The 26,132-nt window shown below is 35.8% G+C and overlaps 2 protein-coding genes across 4 annotated transcripts; one reads left to right on the plus strand and one right to left on the minus strand.

Moving 5' to 3' along the window:
* The first annotated feature begins 1,989 nt into the window (after positions 1 to 1,989).
* Positions 1,990 to 21,747, plus strand: LOC139970413 (uncharacterized). 3 transcript variants are annotated; one of them, XM_071976062.1, is made up of 12 exons: positions 1,990 to 2,217; positions 3,258 to 3,346; positions 4,633 to 4,729; positions 5,012 to 5,597; positions 6,278 to 6,382; positions 6,683 to 6,761; positions 7,330 to 7,410; positions 9,069 to 9,196; positions 9,892 to 10,084; positions 11,570 to 11,584; positions 14,191 to 14,260; positions 15,892 to 21,747. In XM_071976062.1, exons 1-12 carry the CDS (start codon positions 2,083 to 2,085, stop codon positions 17,890 to 17,892), a joined length of 3,579 nt encoding a protein of 1,192 aa, XP_071832163.1. In that variant the 5' UTR covers positions 1,990 to 2,082; the 3' UTR covers positions 17,893 to 21,747. The 3 variants fall into 3 exon arrangements, with proteins under 3 accessions (XP_071832163.1, XP_071832164.1, XP_071832165.1); XM_071976063.1 differs by lacking the exon at positions 11,570 to 11,584; XM_071976064.1 differs by lacking the exon at positions 7,330 to 7,410.
* On the minus strand, positions 19,666 to 26,111 carry LOC139970416 (AP-2 complex subunit sigma). Its single transcript, XM_071976070.1, has 4 exons — positions 25,972 to 26,111; positions 25,087 to 25,236; positions 24,035 to 24,148; positions 19,666 to 23,005 (listed from the first exon to the last, which is right to left on the minus strand). The coding sequence occupies exons 1-4, from the start codon at positions 25,972 to 25,974 to the stop codon at positions 22,844 to 22,846; spliced, it is 429 nt and encodes a 142-aa protein (XP_071832171.1). The 5' UTR covers positions 25,975 to 26,111; the 3' UTR covers positions 19,666 to 22,843.
* Between the last annotated feature and the right edge of the window lie 21 nt (positions 26,112 to 26,132).

Raw genomic sequence — 26,132 nt, forward strand, 5'->3', positions numbered from 1 at the left:
AACAGGCATCAACTGAAGAACCCCTTCCCCTCGTCCTTTCCTCCCTTCCCTTCGTCCTTTCCTCCCTTCCCTTCGTCCCTTCGTCCCTTCGTCCCTTCGTCCCTTCGTCCCTTCGTCCCTTCGTCCCTTCGTCCCTTCGTCCCTTCGTCCCTTCGTCCCTTCGTCCCTTCGTCCCTTCGTCCCTTCGTCCCTTCGTCCCTTCGTCCCTTCGTCCCTTCGTCCCTTCGTCCCTTCGTCCCTTCGTCCCTTCGTCCCTTCGTCCCTTCGTCCCTTCGTCCCTTCGTCCCTTCGTCCCTTCGTCCCTTCGACCCTTCGTCCCTTCGTCCCTTCGTCCCTTCGACCCTTCCTCCCTTCGTCCCTTCGTCCCATCGTCCCTTCATCCCTTAAGCCCTTCAGCCCTTCATCCTTTCATCCTTTCATCCCTTAAGCCCTTCATCCCTGCCCGTATGGAACGCCATTTTAAGAATTCTTGATGTCTCTAATTCAATTTTGGATATCTCGAATTCGATTTCTGGATATCTCGAATGCAATTTTGGATATCTTTATTTCAAATTTGGATATCTCGAATTGAATTCGAGATATCTTAAATAATGTTTCCTTCTTGGTATCTTTAATTTATGGCTTGATATCTTAAACTCAATTTGAGATACCTTAAATAACATTCAAGATATTGAAAATGCAATTTCTACGGAAGCCCATTAGGGCCAAGGTTTTTTTTTTCTTGAAATCCGAAATCCTTATTTTAAAATCCGAAATCTGTTTTTGGTATCCGAAATCTGTTTTTTGAAATCCGAAATCTGTTTTTAAAATCCGAAATCTGAAATCCTTATTTTAAAATCCGAAATCTGAAATCCTTATTTTAAAATCTGAAATCTGTTTTTTGAAATCCGAAATCTATTTTTTAAAATCCGAAATCTATTTTATGATATCCGAAACCTTATTTTAAAATCCGAATTCTATTTTTGAAAATCCGAAATCTGTTTTATAAAATCCGAAATCCTTATTTTAAAATCCGAAATCCTTATTTTGAAATCCGAAATCTATTTTTGGAAATCCGAAATCTATTTTTCGAAATCAAAATCTATTTTGTTGAATGTACGGGCGACTTTTGCAGTCGTTGCTTTGTTGAAGTGGACTCCTATGGGGATATAAAATAGATTTCGGATTTCAAAATAAGGATTTCGGATTTTAAAATAAGGATTTCGGATTTTATAAAACAGATTTCGGATTTAAAAAAATACTCTGGGTCTTATCTCTGGAACAAGTTACCAGATCACATTCGAACATGCTATAAACTTTCTACTTTCAAAAGTCTACTTAAGACCCATTTTTTCACTTGTTCTTTTGTAAATTAATTTACTTTCTTTGTAAAGCGCTTTGAGCAGTGACTTTTGTTCACTGATTTGGCGCTATATAAGTCTCATTTATTATTATTATTATTATTATTATGATTATTATTATATAAAATGCTCGATTTCAAGGCATTGTTCAATGTGTCATAATAATGACTTTTCAATATTTGTAAAAGTGTCTTCTTTAGGTTGAAGATGGGGTGGGCAGGGTGAGGCGGGCTGGGGGTGGGTGGGTCGAGGAAGGGTTGTTTCTACGCCTGCGTGAAATTGTAAAATACAATCAGTACTTGGGAGAAAACGGGTTTACTGTCACTGCAGCCAGAAAAATTGGGAAAAGGGAAAGAAACAAGCCAAGATCAAGCGAAGCAATTTTCAGGCCAAACCTCCCACCCAATCCCCGCCAAATAAAAAAGAAAAATCGGACTTGACTTTCAAAGTTTAATATCCCACCTCTCAAAGTGACATCTAAATACCATAATTTAGTGAAGGTGACCAAAACAGCTCCCAGGAAGGTGGACGTCGTTGGAGCTTTTAGGGTTGTACGTTTATTATAGAGTGCGCTCATCCGAAATTGTGTAGTGATTTTTGCATTACGAAATGATTGTAGAACGCCTAACAATGCCCTTGGACGAGCCAATCAGCTTTGACGTAAACATATGTGTCCCGTTTTAAAATCCTTGAAATCACGGGACCTATCCTGATGTGAAAACAAGGATATTTTTGAGAAAAAATGGCCAACGCTTGGATGATAGGGGAATCTGATGTATTAAGATATGTCATTAAGCGAGAATTGAAAGAGCATGGTGTTAAAATTGGAAAACTGAAAGGAAACTCCAGAACTTACTCTGGTGCACGAAATCTCCAGGTAGCCTAACGTAGGCTTAATGTTAAATGTAGTGCTCCCATGAAGTTAGGCCTAAAGCTCGTCAGGCCTTGGCTACCCTATTGACTATTGTAACATGTTAGGCCAAATTTTGTAATCGCTTTTTGGCATAGATCATGTATAATATGTATTACCTTTCCAATGGACTCATGATATACATTTGATGTAACATCACCTTCATCAGTCTTGATGCAGGGGGATTGCTGTTGAGAGTGGATCAGTTAAATTACAGTTTGGTTTGTGTGCTATGGTCAATCTTGCCCCTTGCCTAACTTAGTTATTATACATACTACATAGGTTACATGCTTAATCAGCCTTACTGTACAAAGTATTCACCTCATCAAATTTGGCCTAAGGAGTTTGGCCTAAGGAATTGTATTTAATTATAGCCTATGTAGTTATATTGTTTTGTATGCTACAGTATGCATGCACATTTTGCAATATTATGTAACCTGCAGTTTTAATGCAGGAACAATACTATCAGTAGAGCACAGACCTTCAAATTGTGTACTTCTCTTGCTTGTGTACATGTCTCAACTGACAGTATGTGTTGAATGTTAAGGAGCCTGGGGGAAGGGGGGGGGGGTGGCTATACAAAAGGATAACTTACTCCTGTGATAGTTAGGCCCTCCTGTGATACTAGTTAGACTACTTCTCATGATACCATCAATTTTGGTTAACAGAATCGATAAGTCCTTTCTTTCTGATAAAAAAACAACATTTAGTGACCCCTTGTGTATAATGGTGTGTTCCTTCATAGGTCTATGTGTAGTTCAACATTATTGAAAGGAAGATCATGAAATATTATGTGTGTTGGTGTTGAGGACTTGGCATTAGTCTAGGCCGACATAGCTAACCAATGACTCAATGAGTGAGATGCAAATTTCAACTTCCATGAATAATGTGTTATAGTCTACCGACACAGTTAATTGTCTGTATCAAAGTTAGATACCTTGACAATTCAAATTATACTGTACTGTACGTCGTTTTGAAAAAAACCTGTCGCATACTCTTTCTTTCAGGATAAAAATGTTTCTTCTCCTGTATTTGGTGTGGCTTTGAAAACTTTACCATGCTGTAAAGATCTGCAGACTGGTCTGGAGGTCCCAAGGTAAGGCAAAACGACAGTACTCAGTGAACGCCACTGTCACATCAAATATGTTACAAGACTGAACTTGAAGAATTTTCCAGGCTGTACGATTGTCAAATTTAGTAACAACAAACACATATATGCACAGTACATCACCAGAATGTGTCACTGCACACACAGTTTTCATCACATTATCCTCCGACATGACTTTAGTTGTGGCCGGTGCTGTGGTTGAGTGCATAAAGGTGGTGGCATTTGAAGCAATGAGTCTAGCAATTGGGAGGTTCCGGGTTCGATACCTGTCCAGGTCATAGTTAGATGGGTTTTTACATCCAAGAGCAATCTACGGTTTTCCCATCTGAAATGACTTTCTAAATTGAAAGGATTCCAAATTTGAGATAAAATATTGAATTGGAAGCCACCCAACATGTAAATTGTAATCCATAAACCCTTGCGGGTTTCTCCCACGTAGGTGGTCGCTTAAGCATTGTAAAAATAATAATTATTATTATTAGTTAAATATTGTGATAAGAAATGCACTGTTGTGCCAGTTGCAAATACTGTTATTAATTTTTTAGAAACAAATTCAGGACTGTAGTACTGTACGGTTGCATTTACTAATGATGTATTGGTTTGGTGTATCTTCAGGAAGCATTGCTGCAGTACTTCTACTGTTTTTGTGATCCTTTTTATGTGATTGCATCATACTGATTACTTAGAAAAAATCAGCTCCTATGATATGCATTAATCATCTTTGAACAAATCTAAAATCATAGACTGCTAACTTGCAAAATTTTAAGAAAGTGGATAAGTGATACAGTTCGGTTTTCCTTGTCTTTTTGTGGACTTTTGAAATCTAGGATGATCTGAATTGGAAATCTAGTCATAAATCCGAACATAATTGTGTCTCGTATAGTTGGACAACTTAATAGATCAACCCTGCATTAACATGCGAAAATAAAATTTTATCTTTTGATAATGCAATCCCAGACTGAAAAGAACGCATGATTACAAAATTACTTATTTCCCTTAGTTTATTTTGTTTTCATAATATTGAGTCTCACCCATTTACCTCAGTTTTCTATTTAGTCTATGTTCATCTATTAGAGGTGTAGATTACTATCTGACATATATATTGTATGTAATAATATGTATGTTATCTGGCTTGTGCTCTTTATCTGGAACTTTCTTTCCTTAATGCACATATATTAAAATTGCAAGATTTCATGAGATGTTATTGTGAGTTCAGAAATGAAACACAGCAAACACCAGTTATTACTGACATGATCATGCTTTCTATCTTAAAGGTTTGTAAAAGAATGTGTAGAATTCTTGAGCCAACATCTTCATGAAGAAGGCCTTTTTAGAAAGTCTGGTTCACATTCAAGACAGAAGGATCTTCAGGTAAGATGTTTATTTTATCTTAGTAGGATTTACAATTTACTGTACAAGACTCACCACTGTATGGATATAACAATCTTTATTAAAACTCACTAAGTATGAGAGGTTTCAGTAGTTCGGATTAAAAAATCTAGGAGCATGTTTTAGGTTGGCTGATACTTTTAATCGAAATGTTTATTTTTCAAAATGATCAGTTAGGTGGAATGTTATCATTGCTAGAAACTGTTGACAAACGCAGAAGACTGCTTGAAGCAAGATTTGTTTTGTTGTTTTTAAAATTTACAGAATAGACTCAGTAAAGGTGAATCCATAGCCACAGATTGCCAAGTGGCAGATGTGGCCGGTGTCCTGAAACGTTTCTTCCGAGACCTCCCGGAGCCCATAATTCATCCCCGTTACCAGGCGTGGATTCTCAAGTGTGTCTCTATCGATGATGAGATTCTGCAAGAATGGACCACTCTCATCCTCTTGTGCCTGCTACCGACAAAAAGCCTTCAGTTGTTGAGGTTCATCATGCTCTTCTTATCAAATGTCGCATCCCATTCAGAAAGCAACAGAATGGACGCTAAAAACCTCGCGTTAGTTCTGACTCCGACCATTTTCGGCGGCGAGGGCAACCTAGGAAAGACAGTCCAGATTGAGAGGCAGATAAAATTGCAGACTTTAGTGATTGAAACGTTGATTAACAATGCGAAAGACATAGGCGTGGTTCCTGATTACATCCTGGACAGGATGGTCAAGACAAAGACCAGATCGAACGAAGCACTGGATAATTTAACGTCCGAGGACGAGCTGGAGAAAAGTTCAGACGATAACTTAGAGAACAATTTTAGGAACAAACGGAAGAAGAGAAGGAGTGGAACCTTTCACGGTAAATAATTTGGAGTTTATCTTGAAATTATCTCTGATATTAGCTGGAATGCCAAATATCTAATTCTCCTAATCAACATTACTTGTTTCAAACAAAATTTGGAAGAAAATAACATTTTAAACATATAATGACTATGTTTCTCTCAGACACAGTTGCCAGAAATGTCAAGAGTGACTTTTCCTTGTCTCTCACCTACTGTACTATTTTTTCAAAATTTATTGAATTCCCATATAAAAGGAAAATTATTTATTTAAAGGGATCCACTGTCTTGAGAGAAATTGAAGGTAGATTTTCTAATTTACAGCTTTAGATTGGACAAGCAAATTGAAGTGACACACCAGGTGTTACTGCACCAGAGAATGTTTGAATATTGATAATTATATGTAAAATATTAAATTATGCATTTAAGTAACAGTTAACCACCAATTTCCATGCCTTGGTTGCAAGGTACCTGTACACTTATCAGCTTTGCCCAAAAATGGAGAAACCTATTTAAACTTATCCAAACATCCAAACAATTGCACATTATTTATAAATGTGACTATGAAAACTGAAAAAATTAATGCAATTGAATATTTGAAATATATACTTTATATGGATATATACTTTGTATTATTGCATTATTTTTCAATGTTTTTGAAAAGATTATGCTATTATACAGTATTTCACATTCCCCTTAGGTATTGTGAATGGTCTTGGTCAAGTGGGTCAAAAGGTTGGTGAGTTGTTAAAGTCTTCTGGGAGCTTGGATAATCTTGACAAGACTCCTGAAAATGTTGAAAATGGTAAGTGAAACACCCTTTCTGAAATCACTTTAAAGAAGTAAACATTAATTGTGTAACAGTTAATTCTATCAATGAACAACTCCTTCCCACACCTTTTAACAAAGTAACCTGTTATTTCACAGCATTTTTAGTTTGGCCACACCAAAGCAAAAGACTTTTTCATTTGTTGCATAATGCGTGTGTCCGATTCAGTCATACGTTGTTCTGTTCCCTTGTGATACTGCATGACTGAAAGAAAACTAGAACAGGAAGTATTCTTTATTCCTCATCGATGTTCCTATCTTTCTGTTCATTCTTAAGTGGAGACTCCAAGGACTTTAAGGTCATCGAAAAGAAAAGCCAGCGATGACATCGGTAGTTTCTTTTCAGCTACAAAAAGGTAAGGAATCTTGTCTAGCTTTTCTGATTAGTATGATATAGGTTAGAATGATGAAGAGTTCCCACATACTGTAGTAACATATATGTAAGAAAGAGAGTTTATATTTTAAAATGTCTCACCTGTTTGCATATTGCTATGTTAAGAAACTTTATTTTATTTTGAAATAGTACAAATCAAAGTGATTTACTTTGGTAGCAAAGCTTACCATAAAAGATTAATTAAGTAATTTGTTTCACGATTATAAGTTTTTGGTCAAGGCAATTGAACTGAGAATGTCTTTCCATGGGTGTGTAAATAAATTATTCAGTGTGGCAGCCTGGCAGGTTAAATCAATAAGGTAAAAGTTGGATAAAATTAAATCCCGTTGGTAAAGTATATTTACAGTTGGTCAATTTTGTAACATGGGAATTGATATATCACATAATGACTATATCATGGCATTTAATGATTAATACTTTTCATTTGATACATTATCTTAGTCATCTTTGGTGTTTCAAGTTATTTTTCTTTCATCACCCTTGTGTTGCTTTTCAATTTGTTTTATGTCCATGAAATATTATTACTTTAGAAGTACACCCTCACCGGCCAGAGGTTCAGTTTTTCGTCGATCAATGCGCACAAGGAGGAAAAGTAGCCCCATTCAAAGGAGGTTAGCTGTAAAATCCCAAGTCACAGTACAACTGCACATGATATAAAACCTCTCCCAAAACCTTTTCTCCTTTACTAATACCCTACAACATGTAACCTATGTACCTTAAATTCTGTACCAAGACCTGTACTAGGCTAGTCTAGGCGGTGTGCAGAACCAATTCTTTCCTTTGCATTTTGACCAGCAAATTGGTCATTATGTCATTTAGCTAGATATGATATACCAAAAAGAATTACTACCTGCACCATAAGTGGTGACGTTTCAACCCAGCACAGAAATTGAAAAAGTTTGGAAGATGCACCATGCCATTATATTTTTGTTGTATCTTACTTTTCATTTCTATGAATGAGAAATTCAGATGGAATTTATTCAAGATATTGTTAGACTTGCTTCAATTTAGCGAAAAAGAAAATTGCTCTAATTAGTCCTTGTGTTGAAATGATTGCACCTCTCTGACCTATGTAATGGTTGCCTTCTGACCTATACTACAGTAATTTAACCAAAAACATAGCCAGTTACAGGGAGACATAAAAACACAGAAAGAAAAACAAAAGAAGGAATAATCACATTATTATGTATAATTTGATAAAACAATGAACTATTTACTGTTGTGATTAGAATGCATGATTTAATTGTATTATTGTCTGATGTATGCATACATTGTTCTAAGAGCTCTGACAGTTTGAAGTGTTTCACTAATATATCACCAAGTTCTTGCAGTGTGCATTAAACTTTTCCATAATCCCTAAGGATATATACTCTTGTATGTGCAGGGTGTATGTTGTAGTCATTAGTTTTGCTAACATATTAACCTTGCACTAATCACAATATGTAGTAGTTCATAACTATAAGCTAACTACATCATTTTTTTTACATGGGTGTGTGTTTTGATCAGGGGGATGGGGTGGGGGTGGGATTGCAAGATATACCTTTATTAACGTTTTTTGTCATCAGCACTGGGAGGCTTTTGAATGAGACTAGAAGGATGTAGAATATTGTTACCTAGGGATAGAATGGCAAAGCAGCCTGACACCTGTGTGCTGCTGGGGTTGTAGGTGCATGAAGCTATTGTACCCAGTTTGAGGTGTCAAATGTGCCAATTCCCCTTGGTTGCCAAAAGTGTTTGTTTTTGTCTAAGATGCCTAATGTGTTTCCTATTTATGGGTCAATCAGCCGGCAGCAATTCAAACCCCAGTCCTCCCCTGATGGTAACCCAATACAGTAGTAACCTTAGACCAGTGTGTTTTAAGTGTTATGTTGGTAGATTGACCATACATGTACAGTATGAAGGTTTTGTTCATGACATATTTCTCATGAATGAGACTATATACAAGACAATTGTTCATTCTTTGATAGTATTTAACTGACAAAAGCATAACAAATATTCAATTACAGAAGTTGATAAATTGCCTGCCAATAGTTTTTTAATATTCAGATCATGGAAGCCCAAGTGATCAGTAAATTTCTAAAAAAGTATCATTGCCTTGGTAAGTAAAAAATGGCAAATTAAGCTCCAATCAGTGATCGCCAACCAATGGGCTGACAGAACAGGAATCATCAGGTGACAAGTTGAAAGTCAACAAATAGAAAACAAATATATGATAGGCTGAGTAGATCTAGATTATTCACCATGGATTGATTCGATCTGTCTCTTGCAGGAAAGCAATTTTACGACAGATGACGGTTGATCCGCACTACGGTAAGAGAGGAGTCAATATTCACAAGGGTACCCCATCATCACCTATGACTCCCCTCCAGTCAATGAAACCAGCACTTGGTGAAATTGGTAAGACTTCTATCTATTTTTAATACATGACAAAGTTTAGTTAACGAGATTAAGAAAAAAAAAAAAAAATCAAAATTACTTTAGAGTGATGACAGTATCGAGAAAAGAACACATTCTGCTCTTTAATGACAGAAATTTGCTATGATAGGTGTTAAAATGGTAGAATGTTCATTGCGGTAACTTGCTGCACAAAAATTTAAAAACAAGGGTAATTGCCCAACTTATTCACTGACAAGGGTCCTTTTAAAATCAAATAAAAGATACCCATGTGATTTCACAGGTTTGTTACATTTGATCTTGAGACAAAATACCATAAAATTTGAATTTTGTAATCTGACCCTGAATTCTGCTCGAGAACACTGTATGGACTTGAATCGTGTTCTTGTGATAATTGAGATTGCAATTAAACAAGTTTTTAATTATACCATGTACTGTTGTACCCCATGTTGGCCACAAAGCTGATATCTGTGATTGGTTGGTCAGAATTCCCAGTCAACGTTAAATTGCCACCAACCTGTTTTCCATTCTCAGAGCATTTAGAACAAAATTATATTGTTTTCCTTCCATGGTTTTGTGATCAGGAAAACCCAAAGAAAGGATAAATCTGGGAGCGTCTGCTAGCAAATATTCCAACCAACCTCTGCACCTACAATTTAGTTAATTATTTATTATATAACTATTTATTTCTTCAACAGATGCTCTAGACTCAGAGGGTAAAATGCTCTTCCATTTCAACACCCCTTCCATCAAATTTGCAGATGATTCCTTCTCTGGGTTTTCGTCTACCCCATCAACAAGCTCTGCAGCAGAACCTCTTCCAGCCGGTGTGACTCCTCGTAGAAACAAACTCAAGAAACTCAACCCTCTGAACAGCCGAAGGTTTAAGAGGTACGGTGTACAGTGTTAATCAATGTGTTTTATGTATTAAGTCCTGATATGTTTCTCTCCTTATATTATTTGTTAGTCAGTGATTTTTAGAATAGCACTTAAGACCTTATGTTTCTACCCTTATAGTGGAAGGTGGCCTGATGTTACTATCCTTATAGTGGAAGGTCTAAACAGTACAGTGTTAATCAATGGTTCTGAATAACACAAAGGCCTTGCGTTTCTATCCTCACAATGAGAAGGATTAATAGGTACTGTGGTACAGTATAAGTTTCTCAGTATTGTGAATTATGAATAAGACGTTCTGTTAAGAAATCTCCTAACTCATAAATTTGCTAGACTTGACTGCCTCATTAAGTCATCCTTCATTGTCTTTCCATCGCTGCCGTACATCTGCTATTCATCCTGCTCGTCTCTGTCTGTTTAGTCAAAGTTAGCTACTTTGTGAAAAAGTTGGGTGAAAATCATCAAAAACATGTATTCGGTCCAAACTAAGTGAAGAAATAAAAGCTATTGCTGAATACCTTTCCTTCAGCTATGGCTAATAAATGTATATCGTATCAATTACTTTCTTTGCTGAAATTAATTCACTTGAGCATTATCTGTCTCATATGTTCTATAATCTGTAAAAGTGATATAAAAAGAGAAGACATATTTTTATGATTTTTTGCTAAAATTGCAATGCATTTGTTGCTCTCCAGGCTCTCTAATGGGAATATCATGAAGAGATTTGGCTATTGTATAAAAGAGCCAGTGCAAACAGGTACTAGTCTCATTGGTGCAGGAAAAATACGCTCATTAAATATAAAAACAGCAACCTTTAATACCCTTGTATGTGTAAACTCTATGGGATGTATGCCATAGTGCACTAATCATTCATTTCTTTAGCAATATCTGCAACTCCTGCTTTTATGTAAAATTAACCAGAAAAAAACTGTCTTGTCCAACAATCATGTCTGTGAGCACTGTTGAGAGGTAAAGAGAGAATTCCTTGTATCACATAACCTGCAAAAAACTTTGAGGAATTCCATAATCACCAAAAACCCACTGCCAAAAAATGTCACTGAATTTTAGAAAATATTATGATATCAATTTTCTGTTTTGGTTTTCTGATGTATCTTTCAGTTTTTAGTTTGGGATGAATAAATAACTATAGTCACATGTGTCTGCAATGTTGGGAGTTAGCTCTAAACTGAAATTTCAAAAATATGGTAATTTGATAAAATTGTTTCAAGCCCGGTGAAAATGAGTCAAAGAACTGTGACTAGCATTTTTTTCTTGTGGAAGGAGTTGACAGGGACAAATTTACAAATGTTTTGATTCCAAGAATAGTTTTGTTGGAACTTGTGAACCTCAAAGTAATGATCTGATTTTGGGAATGTTCATCAGATTTGACCTGTAAGATTTTAAGATGTTACCCACACAGTAGCCGTCGCCTATTTATATATCAAACCATCCCTTCCACTTCCATCTTTTCTTACTTTCTAGTGCTAAGGAGACAGTGTAAGTACAGGTGATAGTAAAATAATGTGGGTTTTGATGTTAATTTTGCATGCTGCACCCTGTTAAATTAGTTAACAATATTATACTGAAGCTTGGAAACTTCTTAATTACAATATCACAGAGCATGTGAAGACGAATCGTTGAATCAATTTTTGAGATATTAATTAACTGACTTTTTCATTTACCTATGAAATTATATTCATGGTGGTAATAATCTTTGTCATTGATCAATGTCATGTGTCATTGAACTTTGTCCACAACTGCTTTTGTGTTATTTATTTATGTATAGAAATGGTTCAAAAGTCTCTTCAGACATAACCTTACAAACTCGCACAGCTGTAGCAAACTTTTGCATGTTGTGTTTTTCTTTATCAAGAAGAATCAAATTCTTTTCATCAGAATTAGCAATGATCAAATTTGTGAGTATTTCCCAATTGGATAACGAACAATCCAGTGCAAATAAAACAAAAGACATGTTATCATGTAGCACCCTATGTGACATCAAAAGTAAATATAACACACTTAATGAATAAACTTCAACTTCCAGTATATTTATATCTCAGTAACAGAAATCAGCATTCAATCATTTTGAATTATTTCTGCTTAAACCTTTGCACTTCAGCAATCCTCTATAAAGCACTGGCTGGATAAATTTGCTTGTCATGTCATGTTGATCTTGCTCATGTGTCAATGTGTACTGAAATATTCAAAATTATTCCTGTCTCACCTAATACTAATTAACATGTAATTACTTAACAGGTAACTAATGAACAACATGTAACTAATTAACAGGTAGATCTGTCATATTTTTGCAAAATGTAGCTTTTCACTTTGATCTACATTTTATGATGTCACAAATAGTCATTCCTATATACGACGATAAGGTAGCTTTCAAAACAACTGACCAAGTTCCAATGAAAAAGTACCATGTGAACGTTATCAAGATGTTAATCTATTAACATAATTGACTCCCATTGATTATGTTTGAACGAAGTCGGAAGTATTTGACTAGCTGTGAAAGTGTCAGCAAAATAAGGACCAAGACTTTTAAATACAAGTCAAAATTACAAAAAGGTAGTACTTTATGAAAGGGTATTAAATATTAGTCTCATGTGTAGGTTAATATTTAGTGTAATGCCCGTCATAACACTGAGACGTTAAGAGGAGATATTAACCATGAATTATGGAAACTTACCTTTGCTGAATAATTAAGCAAAGACAAGGCTCACTAGTTGTTATCATTACCGGTACAAACATACCATATCATGGTTGCTAAGTAACAATATGATATGACATTGTATTAATCATACCCTAACACTAACACCACCATCATCAGTATTTTCCACCACCTTCAGAACCTACTCAATTCATTCATGAATATTCATTTAAATTGATGTACTTAATTCACCAATTTTGCATCACAATTGCTAAATGGAAAACACTAACAGCAGACTAATGAAGATCAAATACTCTTACAAGTGTTGTCCATTTCTTGTTAACTTTGTCTGTCAAGTGAGTGCTGTTACATATAGTTTATACATGGTCCAGGTGTTTCATTGTCAGGGGAAGGTGAGGTGCGAATGAGGGGGTGTGGGGGGGGGGGTGGAAACAATTGGTGAGAATATATTCATGATTATCTCTAACAAAGCATTTCTGGTTGTTAAAAGTTGTCTTGCTCATAGTTACTTTCGTTATTTCCATAGATATTAAAAAGCACCAAACAAAATTTGATTGATAGAAGCATAATCCACCAAGTAGAAAGTAGTAGGATGAGATAACAATGCCCAGGGCTTCTAACATTGAGCTGTTAAGAATTACACTTCCCCATCGTTGAAATAAATGCTCTGATTAATTTTTACCAAATTTTAGCCAAAACCCTATTTTTGTGTAACATGCATTTACATTTTGAAAATGAAATTCTTTGATACTGCTCTCCTGAAACGAGAATGTACAGAACTTCTAGTTACCTTAACATCACATGTGACTTGGAAATGATATCATCAAGCAACTAAGTACAGTATACTGTTAAGCTGGATTAGGCAGAAAGGTCTAGGACCCTCATCCTTTTCTAAATAACCTTGTTGCCCTGACGATGCTAAAACGGAGTTGTTTTTGTGGCTTTACTGTACGTGTAGACTGTACTGTAAATATTCTTGACTCTCTACAATATGTCATGAAATTTCCAAACCTATTCAAAAGTCACTGACAAGACCATCCAAATGTTGACTCAGTAACCAAAAAAATCCAAACAATGGACAGCTTTTAAAGCCTTCTCTTTGGTGGTATGAACTATGAAAGGACTTGAACTAGAAGATTAAACAATAATGAAAGTAACTATTGTCCCATTAACATTATGAAAACTCATTCTGTGTTTTTGTTCTAAAGAAACAAAGTCTGTAAGTAGCACATCAAATGCATCTTGACATATATATATATGTATGTAAATGTATTGCATCCAACTCTATATGACACCGTGGGTTAAGGGGTTAATTTTGTATCGTTCAAGAATGCCATCCAAAAAGGTATAAATTTGTTGGAAATGTCCCTCACAGCCATTTGCCTCACACTGCATGTGTAATCGTTCATTTGCACCATTTCCTTTGCAGGTTATCACTGGGTGCCATTGGTGGCTCCAGTAGAAATGAAACTCCTCTAAAGCTCCCACAACCAAGACAGGTATTACAGCAGTAAACTTACCATCATTTATTCATTTTTTTTACATGTCAATTCTCTCACATAACACAGCTGTCTGAGTCCATTTTATATTGCCATGTTTATCATTATCAACGTTTATTCCTATTCTGTTGTTACATATCAAGCAAATACCAAATTATCTCTAGTCTTCATTTTAAGTTTTACCTGCAGGGTGGAATAATTTAGTGTTCCAATTTTTGCATAGCATGTACTTATTTCCGAACTTTGTATTTTATAAAATACTATGGTTTCTGTGTTCAAAATCTGCTATGTATCTTTGCACTTGTATAGCAATTTTTCCAATATTTGCATAGCATTTTGCAGTGCGATATGGAATATGTTATTCCCTGACTTGATATTTTACCTGAAGAATTGATTATCTTTAAATCTCAATCCATTGTATAATGGCTTAATTATAGTCTTGAAGTTTCTTTCTTCCTTAATATTGCAGTTGTGATACACTGAGCTGCTTTAATTTCTTACTTTCAATAACTTAAACCTTTGTAATGCCATTCTGTTCCTGAGGTTTTCCAATATTGATTAGATTTTTCCAGTGTTCCAACAGCTTTTATTAAGTTTAGTTGATTCATTGCCACTCCATTGTAAAGGAACTTCTGATGACACTTTCAGTGACAATTATCAATGGACTCTTTATTAATATAATCATCTGTGTATAATTCAGAGGTTATTTGCGCTTGTAAGTGATATATATGTGATAATGGTGTTTACTAGTACAGAGTTGTTTACTCCAAATTGTTTGTTCCAATGGAATGTGATATAAAATTTTCTTTTTGTGAAAAAAAGGTGAAGGGGGTGTTATTTGTATTTTTCCTCATGAAATAAAGTTTATCAGGTAAAGTTTGTAAAGTTCTGTCTGCTTGAAGGGATTATGTATCACTGGTTTTCTGGGATATGGTTGAGGGTGCCTTATTATTGTTTTGTTTCGTTTTACATAAAGGTAAAAGCTTGTAAATGCGGGCAGGCAAGTGTGGGTAAATTGTTCAAATCAAAATAATTTTGCTTATTTGCATTGCTGAACAAAATTGGTAAGGGGAGATTAGGATGAAGTATATAACAGTAGATGATAGATTAGTAATTCCATACCTAGAATTTCACAATTTTTAACCACTTTCGTAAGAAACGCCAGTGTTAACATTCAATTACAACTGGCAGATGCCTTGAATTAGTACAAAAGCAATGTGTGTCTATACTGGTAGAAAAATACCACTGGTGCTCTTTTGGCCACTGGCATTTAGCCAGTAAATGACTTGAATTTCTAAGCCTGTAATGAGATGTGTTTGAAACCGGCCATAGGTTTAAGCTATGCACGAAGGTGCTGCATTTCATTGGTTTATTTATTTTGTTATTGGTTATATATATTAAATGACCTTTTATAGCTCAGATTTTTGATAATTATTAGGAATTTTGAAAATGGTGATATCTGGTCTCCTAGTTTGATGGAATTCTGAAGCTAATTTTTTTTTTTTAACTTCTTCACCCACCAATGGAATTTTTTTAATGAACTAAAAGCAGTGTTGCTTGCCTCACCGCAATTATTGAGTCTCAGATTCTGCTTTCGTTATTTTGGAATATTGTTTTCTTTCTCTCTGCAGAACAATCCATATCACTCCAAGTACACAACGCACGAAGAAAACGTCGGACATCGCCTTGCTCACCGACCAAACTCAGAGGTCTTCGACACCCAGCATCTCGTACCGAGACATCCAGAGTGCAGAGAAATCTCTCACAGATGTCCAGTCAGTCAAAGTGACAAGGATGTCTCTTCAACCATGTACACGCCTCCTTCATATCTGATGAAGGACGCATCTGCAAGAGGTGACAAAATCACAGACCTTCAGTTTGACATGGACAAAAATTCTGTACCAGAACAGAAATCGAGAGGGTATTCATTAACCGAAGCAAAGCCTTCGAGAGACAAAGGCTATAATCGAGAAGAAGAGCCCAACGATACATTAGATGTGAGAAGATGCTATAATTTAGAGGAAATTGAAACTGGTAATTCCAGTAAAGTTTTCGCTCCAAGAGCGAGGTCTCAGTCCTGTCTCTCTGCCAAATGCGCTCCTCGTCTGACGATGTGTTTGTCGAGCAGCGCCCTGGAAGATGATGCCATGCTACTGGGAGAAGACTATTCACCCAGATGTACGATAAATCCTAGGAAAAGAGAAACTTCAGTGGCAGATAGAAATGCCCTCAATCCGCAACAGAGAGAGACGGTCAAGGGTGATGAAATGGACGGGGAGAAATGGAATAGTAATAAGGTTCAATATTTGAAAGAGTCTGAAAGTCAGAAAAGTCTGTCCAGTGTGTTGTCCAATGTGACAGTGAACAGTACAAGATCATATTTCAGTGTCGAGGCAGGTGAAGAGACGATTGTGGCTTCCCTCGCAATTACAAATGACAAAAGTCAGACGCCGGCGGTCGCTGAAATATCTTCTGAAGAATGTGAAGAGAGTAGCAGCATGGAAGTAGATGAGAACGTTGAAACACAGAGTGAGCCCATCCTCTCTTATAATAACAATTACAAAATATCATCAACAAGTTTAGACACTTTCCAAACCATACCAAGTGAAAATAAAACTGCGGAATGGATTCTCAAGAAAACAATCTCTGTCGACAGCGGAAGAGGGGAGTCGATCGAAGATTTAGAGCCGCAGCCTAATAAGAAGATTATTGCACCTCAGGCAGGTTTAGATCAAGGGTCAAACATTCCAAAAGTGAACCCATCAAAGCTGCGACCCTTAAAAGTGGATCACGACGATTCTTCCATGAAGCAATTTCACATCATGCAAAGGAGGCTGCACTTGGATCCGAGCATTAAGGAACGCAAAACGGTCCAGCAGAAGATTAAGATGTTTAACTCACTCTCCGAGGACGACTTAAGTGATTCAGGCCGAGATGGAGAAGGTTCAGTGAGACTCACGAAGCATCACTCTAGCTCCGATCTGCCTGTCAGCATCTACAAGGGAGGAGATGCTAATGGCAGTTTATTCCAAAGCCCCGGAAAGCCTTTAATCGAATCAGTGACAGTATCACTCTCACCGCTGGTCAAGTCCATGAGCTACGACTCTGGTCTGAAGGAAATCGCCAAGCACACCACAGAGGAAGCCAGCATGCCCGTGATCCGGTCAAATGTACGGAGGGAACTCAGCAGTAACTCCAGTGATGGGGATTCATTCGAAGCTGCCATGGACTCTGCAAAGAAGGCCTTGTCAAATTTCAAGCGATTCGCTGCCGAGAGTTCGACCCCGAGTGCTACCCGGAAGCCTCTGGGCGATAAGAATAGCTGGAATGTAAATCAGGCAAGGCCTTCACCGAAAGTGTTGCCTCCAAACCAGGTGGATTCACTTTTTGAAAACTCTCCAGCGATCTCGTCAAAGAGCCCAACTTACAGGAAACACATCAAGAGACTCCACATTGAAGAATCCCCAAACTGGCAGAGACGGTCGCCAAGAGAAAAGTTCAGACGCGAGGATTACATGCATCTTCTGAAGTCACCCAGAGACCACCGTGGGTCACCCAAAAACCCTCTATTGGAGAACGATAAGAAAGGAAGGAGAAGATCAAGGCATGTGCGACAGGAGTGGCAAGTGTGAACATAACGAAACAATAGATGTTGCATTTATTTTGGTTTGTATTAATCAGGAAGGGCTTTTGCCCTGTACTAATACATCTGGCGGCAACGATGACATATATGACGTTCGTTTCATGTCTGTGAGAGATTATAATTTATTTACAGATGTTATGTGGTGAATCAAAGTAAAATTTCTCCTACTTGTTCAAAAATATCATGCCAAAAAGATGTTTGAACTTGTAGTTTGCTAAAGTGAACCAATATTTTTTTTTTTGGCATTAACAATTGATGATATAGCAAAGCACAGCAAGGGCAGGATTTTGTCAATTTGGCAGTTAGCAGGGCAGTTAGCTAAATAACAACTTGGTATTTTTTATTTTTTTCTCTTAATTTTTCTAAGGTTTCCCTCTCTCATAAGAGTAATGTGCAACACTGAAAATGAACATGAATATTCCTAGACTATTTAAGATAAGTAATTGATGACATTAATTACCATATAATGAAGTCTTCCTAATTATTTCCTAGCTTCTGGTGTTACAGGTTTGTGGTGTTATGTATCATTATTTAAGATAAGAAAAAGTGCAATTTGTGATAGCAAAACCTGAGTTGCCATGGAAATGCGTATGATGTTTATAAACTTTATAGAGAGAGAACCAAGATGCATGTTAATGATACCAATTTGTTTGGAATTGGTTTTTGGTAACTTTTCAATATTAGTCCAAGTACTAAAATCACTTAAACATAGTTTGCATTAAAGTTTCATTGGCAAAAAAGCTCTGAAATGGTCAATTGTTACCTTACATTGAGTAACACTCCATAGCTGTAAATTGGCACATTTGTTAATGAGTAAAAACATGTTTTATTGCTCAAAATTAAACACTTAGAGTGCAAATTTCGCATAGCAATTCTGAGGTTTGTGAGTGTTAACAGGTAAAGTATAATGAAACTATTAAGGATTTGTGTGTAAAAACTGCTATGCATTTTTGCATTGGTCTAGCTATTTAGACATTCTTGGATAGTATTTTTCTATTTGATTCCAGCTGAATTAATCCCTGATTATGAATTTGAAAAAACAATTGCTTATTAAATCTACTACGAGCAAGAAGCAAAGCCGATATATACTTGAGCAGAAAAATAATGGACTAAAAGCAATATCTATTAAGGCATGAGTTAACAAAAAATTGTAGCAACAAGGACAAAAGTCCTTTGTTATTAAAGTGATGTTGACATTGCTTGCATTGATTTACTGCACACTTTGTGAGGTTATCTTCAGCATACTTTGTGAAATATGTTTGTATTGTAGAAGTGAGTTGGTTGTCTCACGTGTGTTGCTGTCATTTCGTGCTAAATGTCAATTTTACTACAGATTTCTGGCCTAGGAGATGCAGTTAAATTGCTGGGAGGGTGAGGGGGTGGGTTTGGTAGCAGGGACATGTTATAAGGGAGAGGGTGGAAGTGAGAGCTGCATGGGTGGGACATGGGAGATTGGCACGTTAGTTGGATATTGTACTGTCTTGACTTTATATAAACAAATTCCTTGCTATTCACCACTCGAAAATAAGCTTCTGTTTATCTGTCAGTGAGAGACAAAGTCAGTCTTACTGCTAGCAGAAACAAAGAAGAGGAAACAACCAGGTGAAAGGGTAAAGGGAAGGAGGGGTCAGATGGAAAGGAAAGCTGGGAAGTAAAGGAAGAGGGGAGGGGTCAAATGGAAAGGAAGAATGGGGAGTATAGGTAGAGAGAAGGGGATAGCTGGGAATTTAATTTTTTCAGCTGTTGCAAGTATGTTTTTCTAAAAAATTGTAGTCCTATACTGATGTAGATTTGCAACAAAATATTCTCTGTCTGTGGTACACATGGTTTGTTGCATTCTTCTATTACAACTCAAAGGAATACTAAAGCAAGATTATATGACATTTTCATGAGTACCTATATGAGGGCGTGGGCAGATGTTGCCAGGTGAATAATGTATAAGATACAGGTGATGTAAATGTTATCTCTTTTGTTTTTAAATTTTGGTGCTTGTGTCTCAACCTTTTTTCCTTAATTGGATCCTTGACTGTTTTGTCTTTCCATAACTTTTTTCATATTCTTTATTCATGACTTACATCCCTGCATTTATTGAAAATTATATGACTATATCTGTAAATTTATTTCAAGATTTCTTTTCACCAAATTTATCATTGATTATTAAGGATATCCTCTTAATATCATTAAACCATGCTTACAAATTCTATTGAGAAAAAAACAATGCGTCAATGTTCAAAAGAATCGTCCAATGGGAAATGTATTCTAGACAAGTGAATAAGGAACATAATGTGAGCATCCTTGTGGAAACTGTTCAATTCCAAACTGTCATTTTTTTTAACGTTTGCATATGTTGATAGTTAGGTGCTAAAATTCTAACTTTTCAAATAGTTTCACATTGAAAAAATTTTGCTTTCACTGCGAAAATGGATGCATCATAATATGAGAACACCTTATTCACTTGTAGTTTGTAGGTGCAGTTGGAACTCAACCAATTATATTGTCTAAATATGAGGAGTGTCCATTTTTTGTGCAAAAACCATTTCAATTATCAGCATGAAGCCAAAGACCGGTTTCAGGAATAGATTGCAGAATTTAAGAGGATACCAAGCTTGCTGTTTCTTCCTTCAAAGGATTATTTACCTTGGGATTATTTGCTTGCCATGATCAAAAGTGAAATTTCGAATTGCCCTTCCATTCTGTTCTTTACATATTATTCCACATAATCAGCTAAGACTGCCTTTGTATTTTGCATAATTGTGATGTCACATGATGTATCGTGCCAATCTATGTATTAATCCTTTCAAGAGACTATATTTGGGATAGAAAAAAAAAGAGAGAAAAGCTTTGTAATTAAATTAAAAGAAACAACAGACAGTAAAAAAAAGTCAAGAACTTTTTTTCACTTTGGTTTGTGGTCAAATATAATTAATATACCATATATCACAGTGTCAATGATTCATGATTTCTTTAAAAATATTTCATGGATGGAAACACATGAAACAATTAATAACAAAAGACTAATTAATGTTCAAAGCCATCAGTTTGGAAGAAGAAAGGGGTATTCATGTGTGACATAGATACTAAGTACAGTAGATGCAAAGGAAACAACAGTAGATATGTGATGGACTTTGATGTCATTTACAGGGCAGTTGTTTCTGTAAGGTGGGGTACATTGAAACATTTTGACCACACTTAATGACTGCATTCCATTATATATTATGTCCTTGTATATACCTCCTACCAAAATGGAAAAAAACAAAAAATGATTTGTGAAATTCCATCTTGCAGTTCAGTGCTCTATTGAACAAAATAATGTTATATTAATTCCACCTGTCTCACCAAAATCCCAGTTTGTTAGAAAAGCTACAAAACACACAATATATATTTTCCCCATTGAGCACCCCCCAGAATATATTAAAAGCAATTTAACATTAGAAACAGACGATTGTTGGTGAAAGAAAGGGACAGAATTAAAGCTAACTCAACCCAAACATTTGGGCAAACTTGGCTTAGTCACCAGAACCAAGGTACATTTTGTACCCTAGCTTGTTTGAAAGACCCATGTTTGGAATATTAAAACCTTACATTTCACAAACCTATCATCGTACAAGTAATGTAATATTACTTTCCGGTAAAACCACAAACAAGGATGTTTTCTAATTTGGAGGGGGAGGGGGAGGGGGGGGGAGTATGTTCACCAAAACAGCTGTGCAGTCACATTGTGTAGCTGACTACTGACCACCAAAATATTTCTTTTTCTACCAATAATTCCAAGGAGCAATTAAGGAAAAAAAGGTATGGGACAGCAATAGTAGATTTGTAGTTGGAGACTGCAAAAGGTTAAGGGTTTAGAATTAAAAATTTCGAAAACTTAAAACACTTAACATACATCAAAATATCTTTCCACACAACTTAACCTCATGAAATAATTCCTCTGCATTGTTCCTCTGCAAAATTCCTCTGCAGATAAAGTATGAGCTGTTTATCTAGCCTTTCTTTCTGTTAACCAGAAATGTTCAGTAGCAGCCTTAAGTGACTGATTGTATTTTCTTTGAGCTGAACAGAAAATGAAACTGTCGGTACTGAAAGGTTAACAGTAATAGTATCAAAAGTTTTAACAAAATCTTTTGGCAGTTTAGGACCATAGAATCATTCCCTAATTAACTGTGTCAGTGAATAAATGATGCTTTTATTTTCATTTGCATTTACTCTCTAGCATATTTTTTGGCAATACTGATGACCACAGAAGTTTAAATTAATATCAATTACTAGGACTGAGTCCCACACTTTGAATGCAGAGTCTTTGTGTTCATGACATAATAAAACTGTAAACACAACAATTAGTTCTTATCAACTCGGTGTGAGAACTTAATTCTGCACATGGGATCTTTTAAGACTCGCATATTAACAAGTAGGTGCTGTACTGTGATGTTAAACGGCGGGATGGCTTAGTATTGAAAGAATAATTTGTTGAACATCCACGATTTGATACCGTCCGCCAGTACCATGAGGCAGCAGCAGTGTACCATTCATTGACCTGACTAGAATGTGAATGATTGAGTTTGTCCACAATAGTCAAGGCTTTGATATTTCATTGTTTAAAGAACTGAAAAACAATTTTTAAATTATGATACCGTGAGCAGGTATCAGCATTTCAATCTCATAAAGAAGCAGGTAACTCCTTCAGTGGTCCAGTACATAGTAAAGTCTATTAAATTCCATTGAGAGGGAAAGACACCTCTTCAAAATTTCTTTGCAAAGAACCACGAGTCTACAAAAATGACATCCGATGACATCTAACCAACATTTGGATAAAATGAGGGAAACCTACAGCCACAATGGATCTGTTGGCAGGAATGGCTCTTTTTTTTATAGGCTAAAAGGAATCTCTTGTTAGATTTCCCTGTAAAATAGTCATTTCCAATCCAGGTACCACCTGGGAATCATTCAAGTTGTGACAGAGCTGTTAATTGCTTCAATACTTTCGTTTGACTTGTTTCTCGTATTTCTCCTGCTAGGAACATCTCGTCCACCACTGAGTAAACTTTGTAAAAGTTGAACACCAGATCTAATTCACAAACATTATGAAAGTATTCATTCAAAACCTGTGGAAGAGATGTGAAAACATAAATTGTCTTCAATAGATATTAATGCAAGGCCGGGTAATACAATGTCAAAGTGAAGTTTGTAGGTATTCCCACTTCAATTATCTTTTTTGTTGTTGTAATTGTTACTTTACTACAAATTACTTTAGTTTAATAATGTGGAGCACAGAATTATAAATAAACAACAGTACAACACTGCATGGATCCAATTAAATATCATTAATCTAAAATTGTTGTTTTCAAGCCGTTCAATATGCTACAACCTCACATAAACAATGTATATAAAAATTATTCAATCTAATAGCTATTAAATAAACCACTCCTTGTGTTATTATTGACACAATACCACTTTAATCTCCATCCATTGTTTTTAAATAGTGGGTTTTATTTACATGAATGCAAACATTCATTGAGGCTGCATTGATGTGATATCCTTAATCTTTTTCAGTATTGCTCACCTGGGAGCAATTAAGTGCTCAAATTTTGTGTAGCAGTTGTGAAGACTTTGCATTTTGTCTGTACAAAATAGGTAGATGCAATGTACAAAACTGCAACATACTTTTGCACTCTACTAATATGTCAACATTTTATATAGCATTTTTGCTATACCTTGCTTTTTTTTGTTATACCAGATAAGTTAATTCCCTACATGTCTAAAACATTGGTCAGATGCCACTGGTCAGGACTTTACAAACTGATGCCAAATAACTTGATTGATGAAAACACATCGACAGATAGTTTTGTACAAAAGCTTCACATGAACTTATGGAAATTGTTAATCTGGCTGCTGATGCTCTGCAGAGTATAAACCTAATTTATCTCTCTATCTGAGATAAAGATTTTCACAATTCATTTCACCAGCAAGGTTTCATAGTTCGCACTTCACACACAACCAATCACGACTTTAAAATTGCGATTGCCACCAAAATACAATACTACAACTTGCTACAGTGCAATAGATATTGTATATCAATATTTATATAGGAGGAAAAGAGATGAAAATGTAAGGATTTGATAAGAAAACTTTACCTCAACAAAGTTATGTATAGCCTCGAGGTATGCCAAATTATTGTCTCCGATGTCTACACAAATACAAAAGTATAGTCCAGCATATCTTCTGTAAACGATTTTAAAATTTCTGAACTGGAAAAAAAAAAAAAAAAAAGGTTAAACAAATATTGAGCACAACAAAGTCTTTCTCAGATACATGATTTTCACATAGTAAATAAAAAAAAGACACATTTTTGGAGAACAAAGCTGGCAACCATCGATCGATTTTATTAACAAAAACTGGATGTGCATATCTTTAAATTTGTCAGTGTACATCTTCAACATCACACATTTGTTGCTTCAATGAACTTCATAGGAACTGAATACAAATTTCACCAGGATGCTAAAGGTATATTCCTCTTTCATTTGCCAAAAATTTCACCTGTACTATCATTTAAGTATGGGCATTCAAGTGACTCAATAAAATGTATGGAAATGAACACTGTTGATTTCACATGTAGCTAGTATCTCTCATCTACCCATGGATGATTGCTTCATGTTATACATGGAAGTTTGCTTTACCCTAAACATGTTATATATATATAACTTCAATCTTCACATGAAAATGTCCTTTACCCTAAACTGTCTGAGAAGGAACAATGATAGCCACCATAAATCAATCTCACATATACTTTCACTACGTGAGCAGTTTGCACTTTGCTCCCTGGGCCGTTTTCTTCTTTCTCTTCAATGTCTGGATAATATGAACCAGGATGAGCACCTCTTGTGAAGTATTTCACATGCCAGGAAAAATGCCAGGAAGTCAACTAATATAGTCTCTCATGCTATACCTTCAATCAACAATGTACTGCCCTACTTCATTTTTCTTTTCCTTTTAACATTAAAAACATGTAGGTAACTGCTAAATACAAACAACCAGAATAACCTTGAGGATCAGAAATTTCAGGACAGTACTTTTGACAACTCTTAGCAATTCTATGCAAACTAGAGTTTGGAGGTTAATAAATAAGATATGATCATATGCAATCAACATTGAGATACTTGAGGTAGGATTATAAAAATAGACTTACTTCAACAAAGTTTGTGTGTTTGGCATCTCTGACCGTAACAAGAGCATGAACCTCTTCAATTAACTTCTGCTTTTCATCATCATCAAAGTGCATGTACCACTTGGCAAGTCTTGTCTTTCCCGCACGATTTTGAATTAGAATGAAACGAATCTGTTGAGAAAGTGTTTGAAGGCTGAATTAGAACTTCCATTGCAACACAGAGTTGCAAAATACTTGTTGATATTATGAATGCTGACTACAGAAGCACAACTTTTTTGGAAATTTTACAATATCTTTTGACTTTGATGCTTGTAATAGGCTAGTATGTTATTGTGAAAGAAGTAAATAGATCAAGTCAACCAAACTAGCTATGGGCATCTATATATCATTAAATTCATTACGCTATGGATGGTGGTATAGCATAATAGGGTCTAAAGGCAGGGTAAATGGTCTTCAGTTTGTTCAGATTTTGAGACTGTTTGCTATTTGAGTTCTGTATTCTTCCACAACAAGTTAAGTGACTAATGCTTACATTCTACCTTACTGAAAAGATAAAAAACACAACTTAAGTACATTATCTAGGGCTTTTGCTGATTTAAGTATCATTCTTTGGAAATTTCCGTCATGTCTCGGAATGGGCTACCTTTACTTTTTTATCTATTAACCAGGATTATAGGTAAAGCCTAACGTTACTTTAGGCCAGACAACTGTACAATCAAATAGCCTGGCAGCCTAACTCAATGAGATTAGGCTACAGTGAATTATACTGAAGTATAATGAAGTTAACTAAGGCCTCAATGGACTAGCGTTTCCTCCAATGTGAGTTATGAAAACAATTGATAGACAAAGGAAGAACTTCAGAATTTTAGCTTCTCTTGGATATTTATTAAATTACACAATATTTACCATTTTCGGACTGAGTTTGGGTGGGTAGTGGTTTCTCACTTGATGGTCACCGCCTCTATATTTAGACTTACTCCAAGTCGGTTGTGTCAAGCGGCACACATGTGTACAGCTTGTGTACGCATGTGTACAGTACGACAATAATACATGTTACAGAAATTTCT

The sequence above is a fragment of the Apostichopus japonicus genome, chromosome 8 (assembly GCF_037975245.1).
Source record: "Apostichopus japonicus isolate 1M-3 chromosome 8, ASM3797524v1, whole genome shotgun sequence".
Taxonomy (NCBI): Eukaryota; Metazoa; Echinodermata; class Holothuroidea; order Aspidochirotida; family Stichopodidae; genus Apostichopus; species Apostichopus japonicus.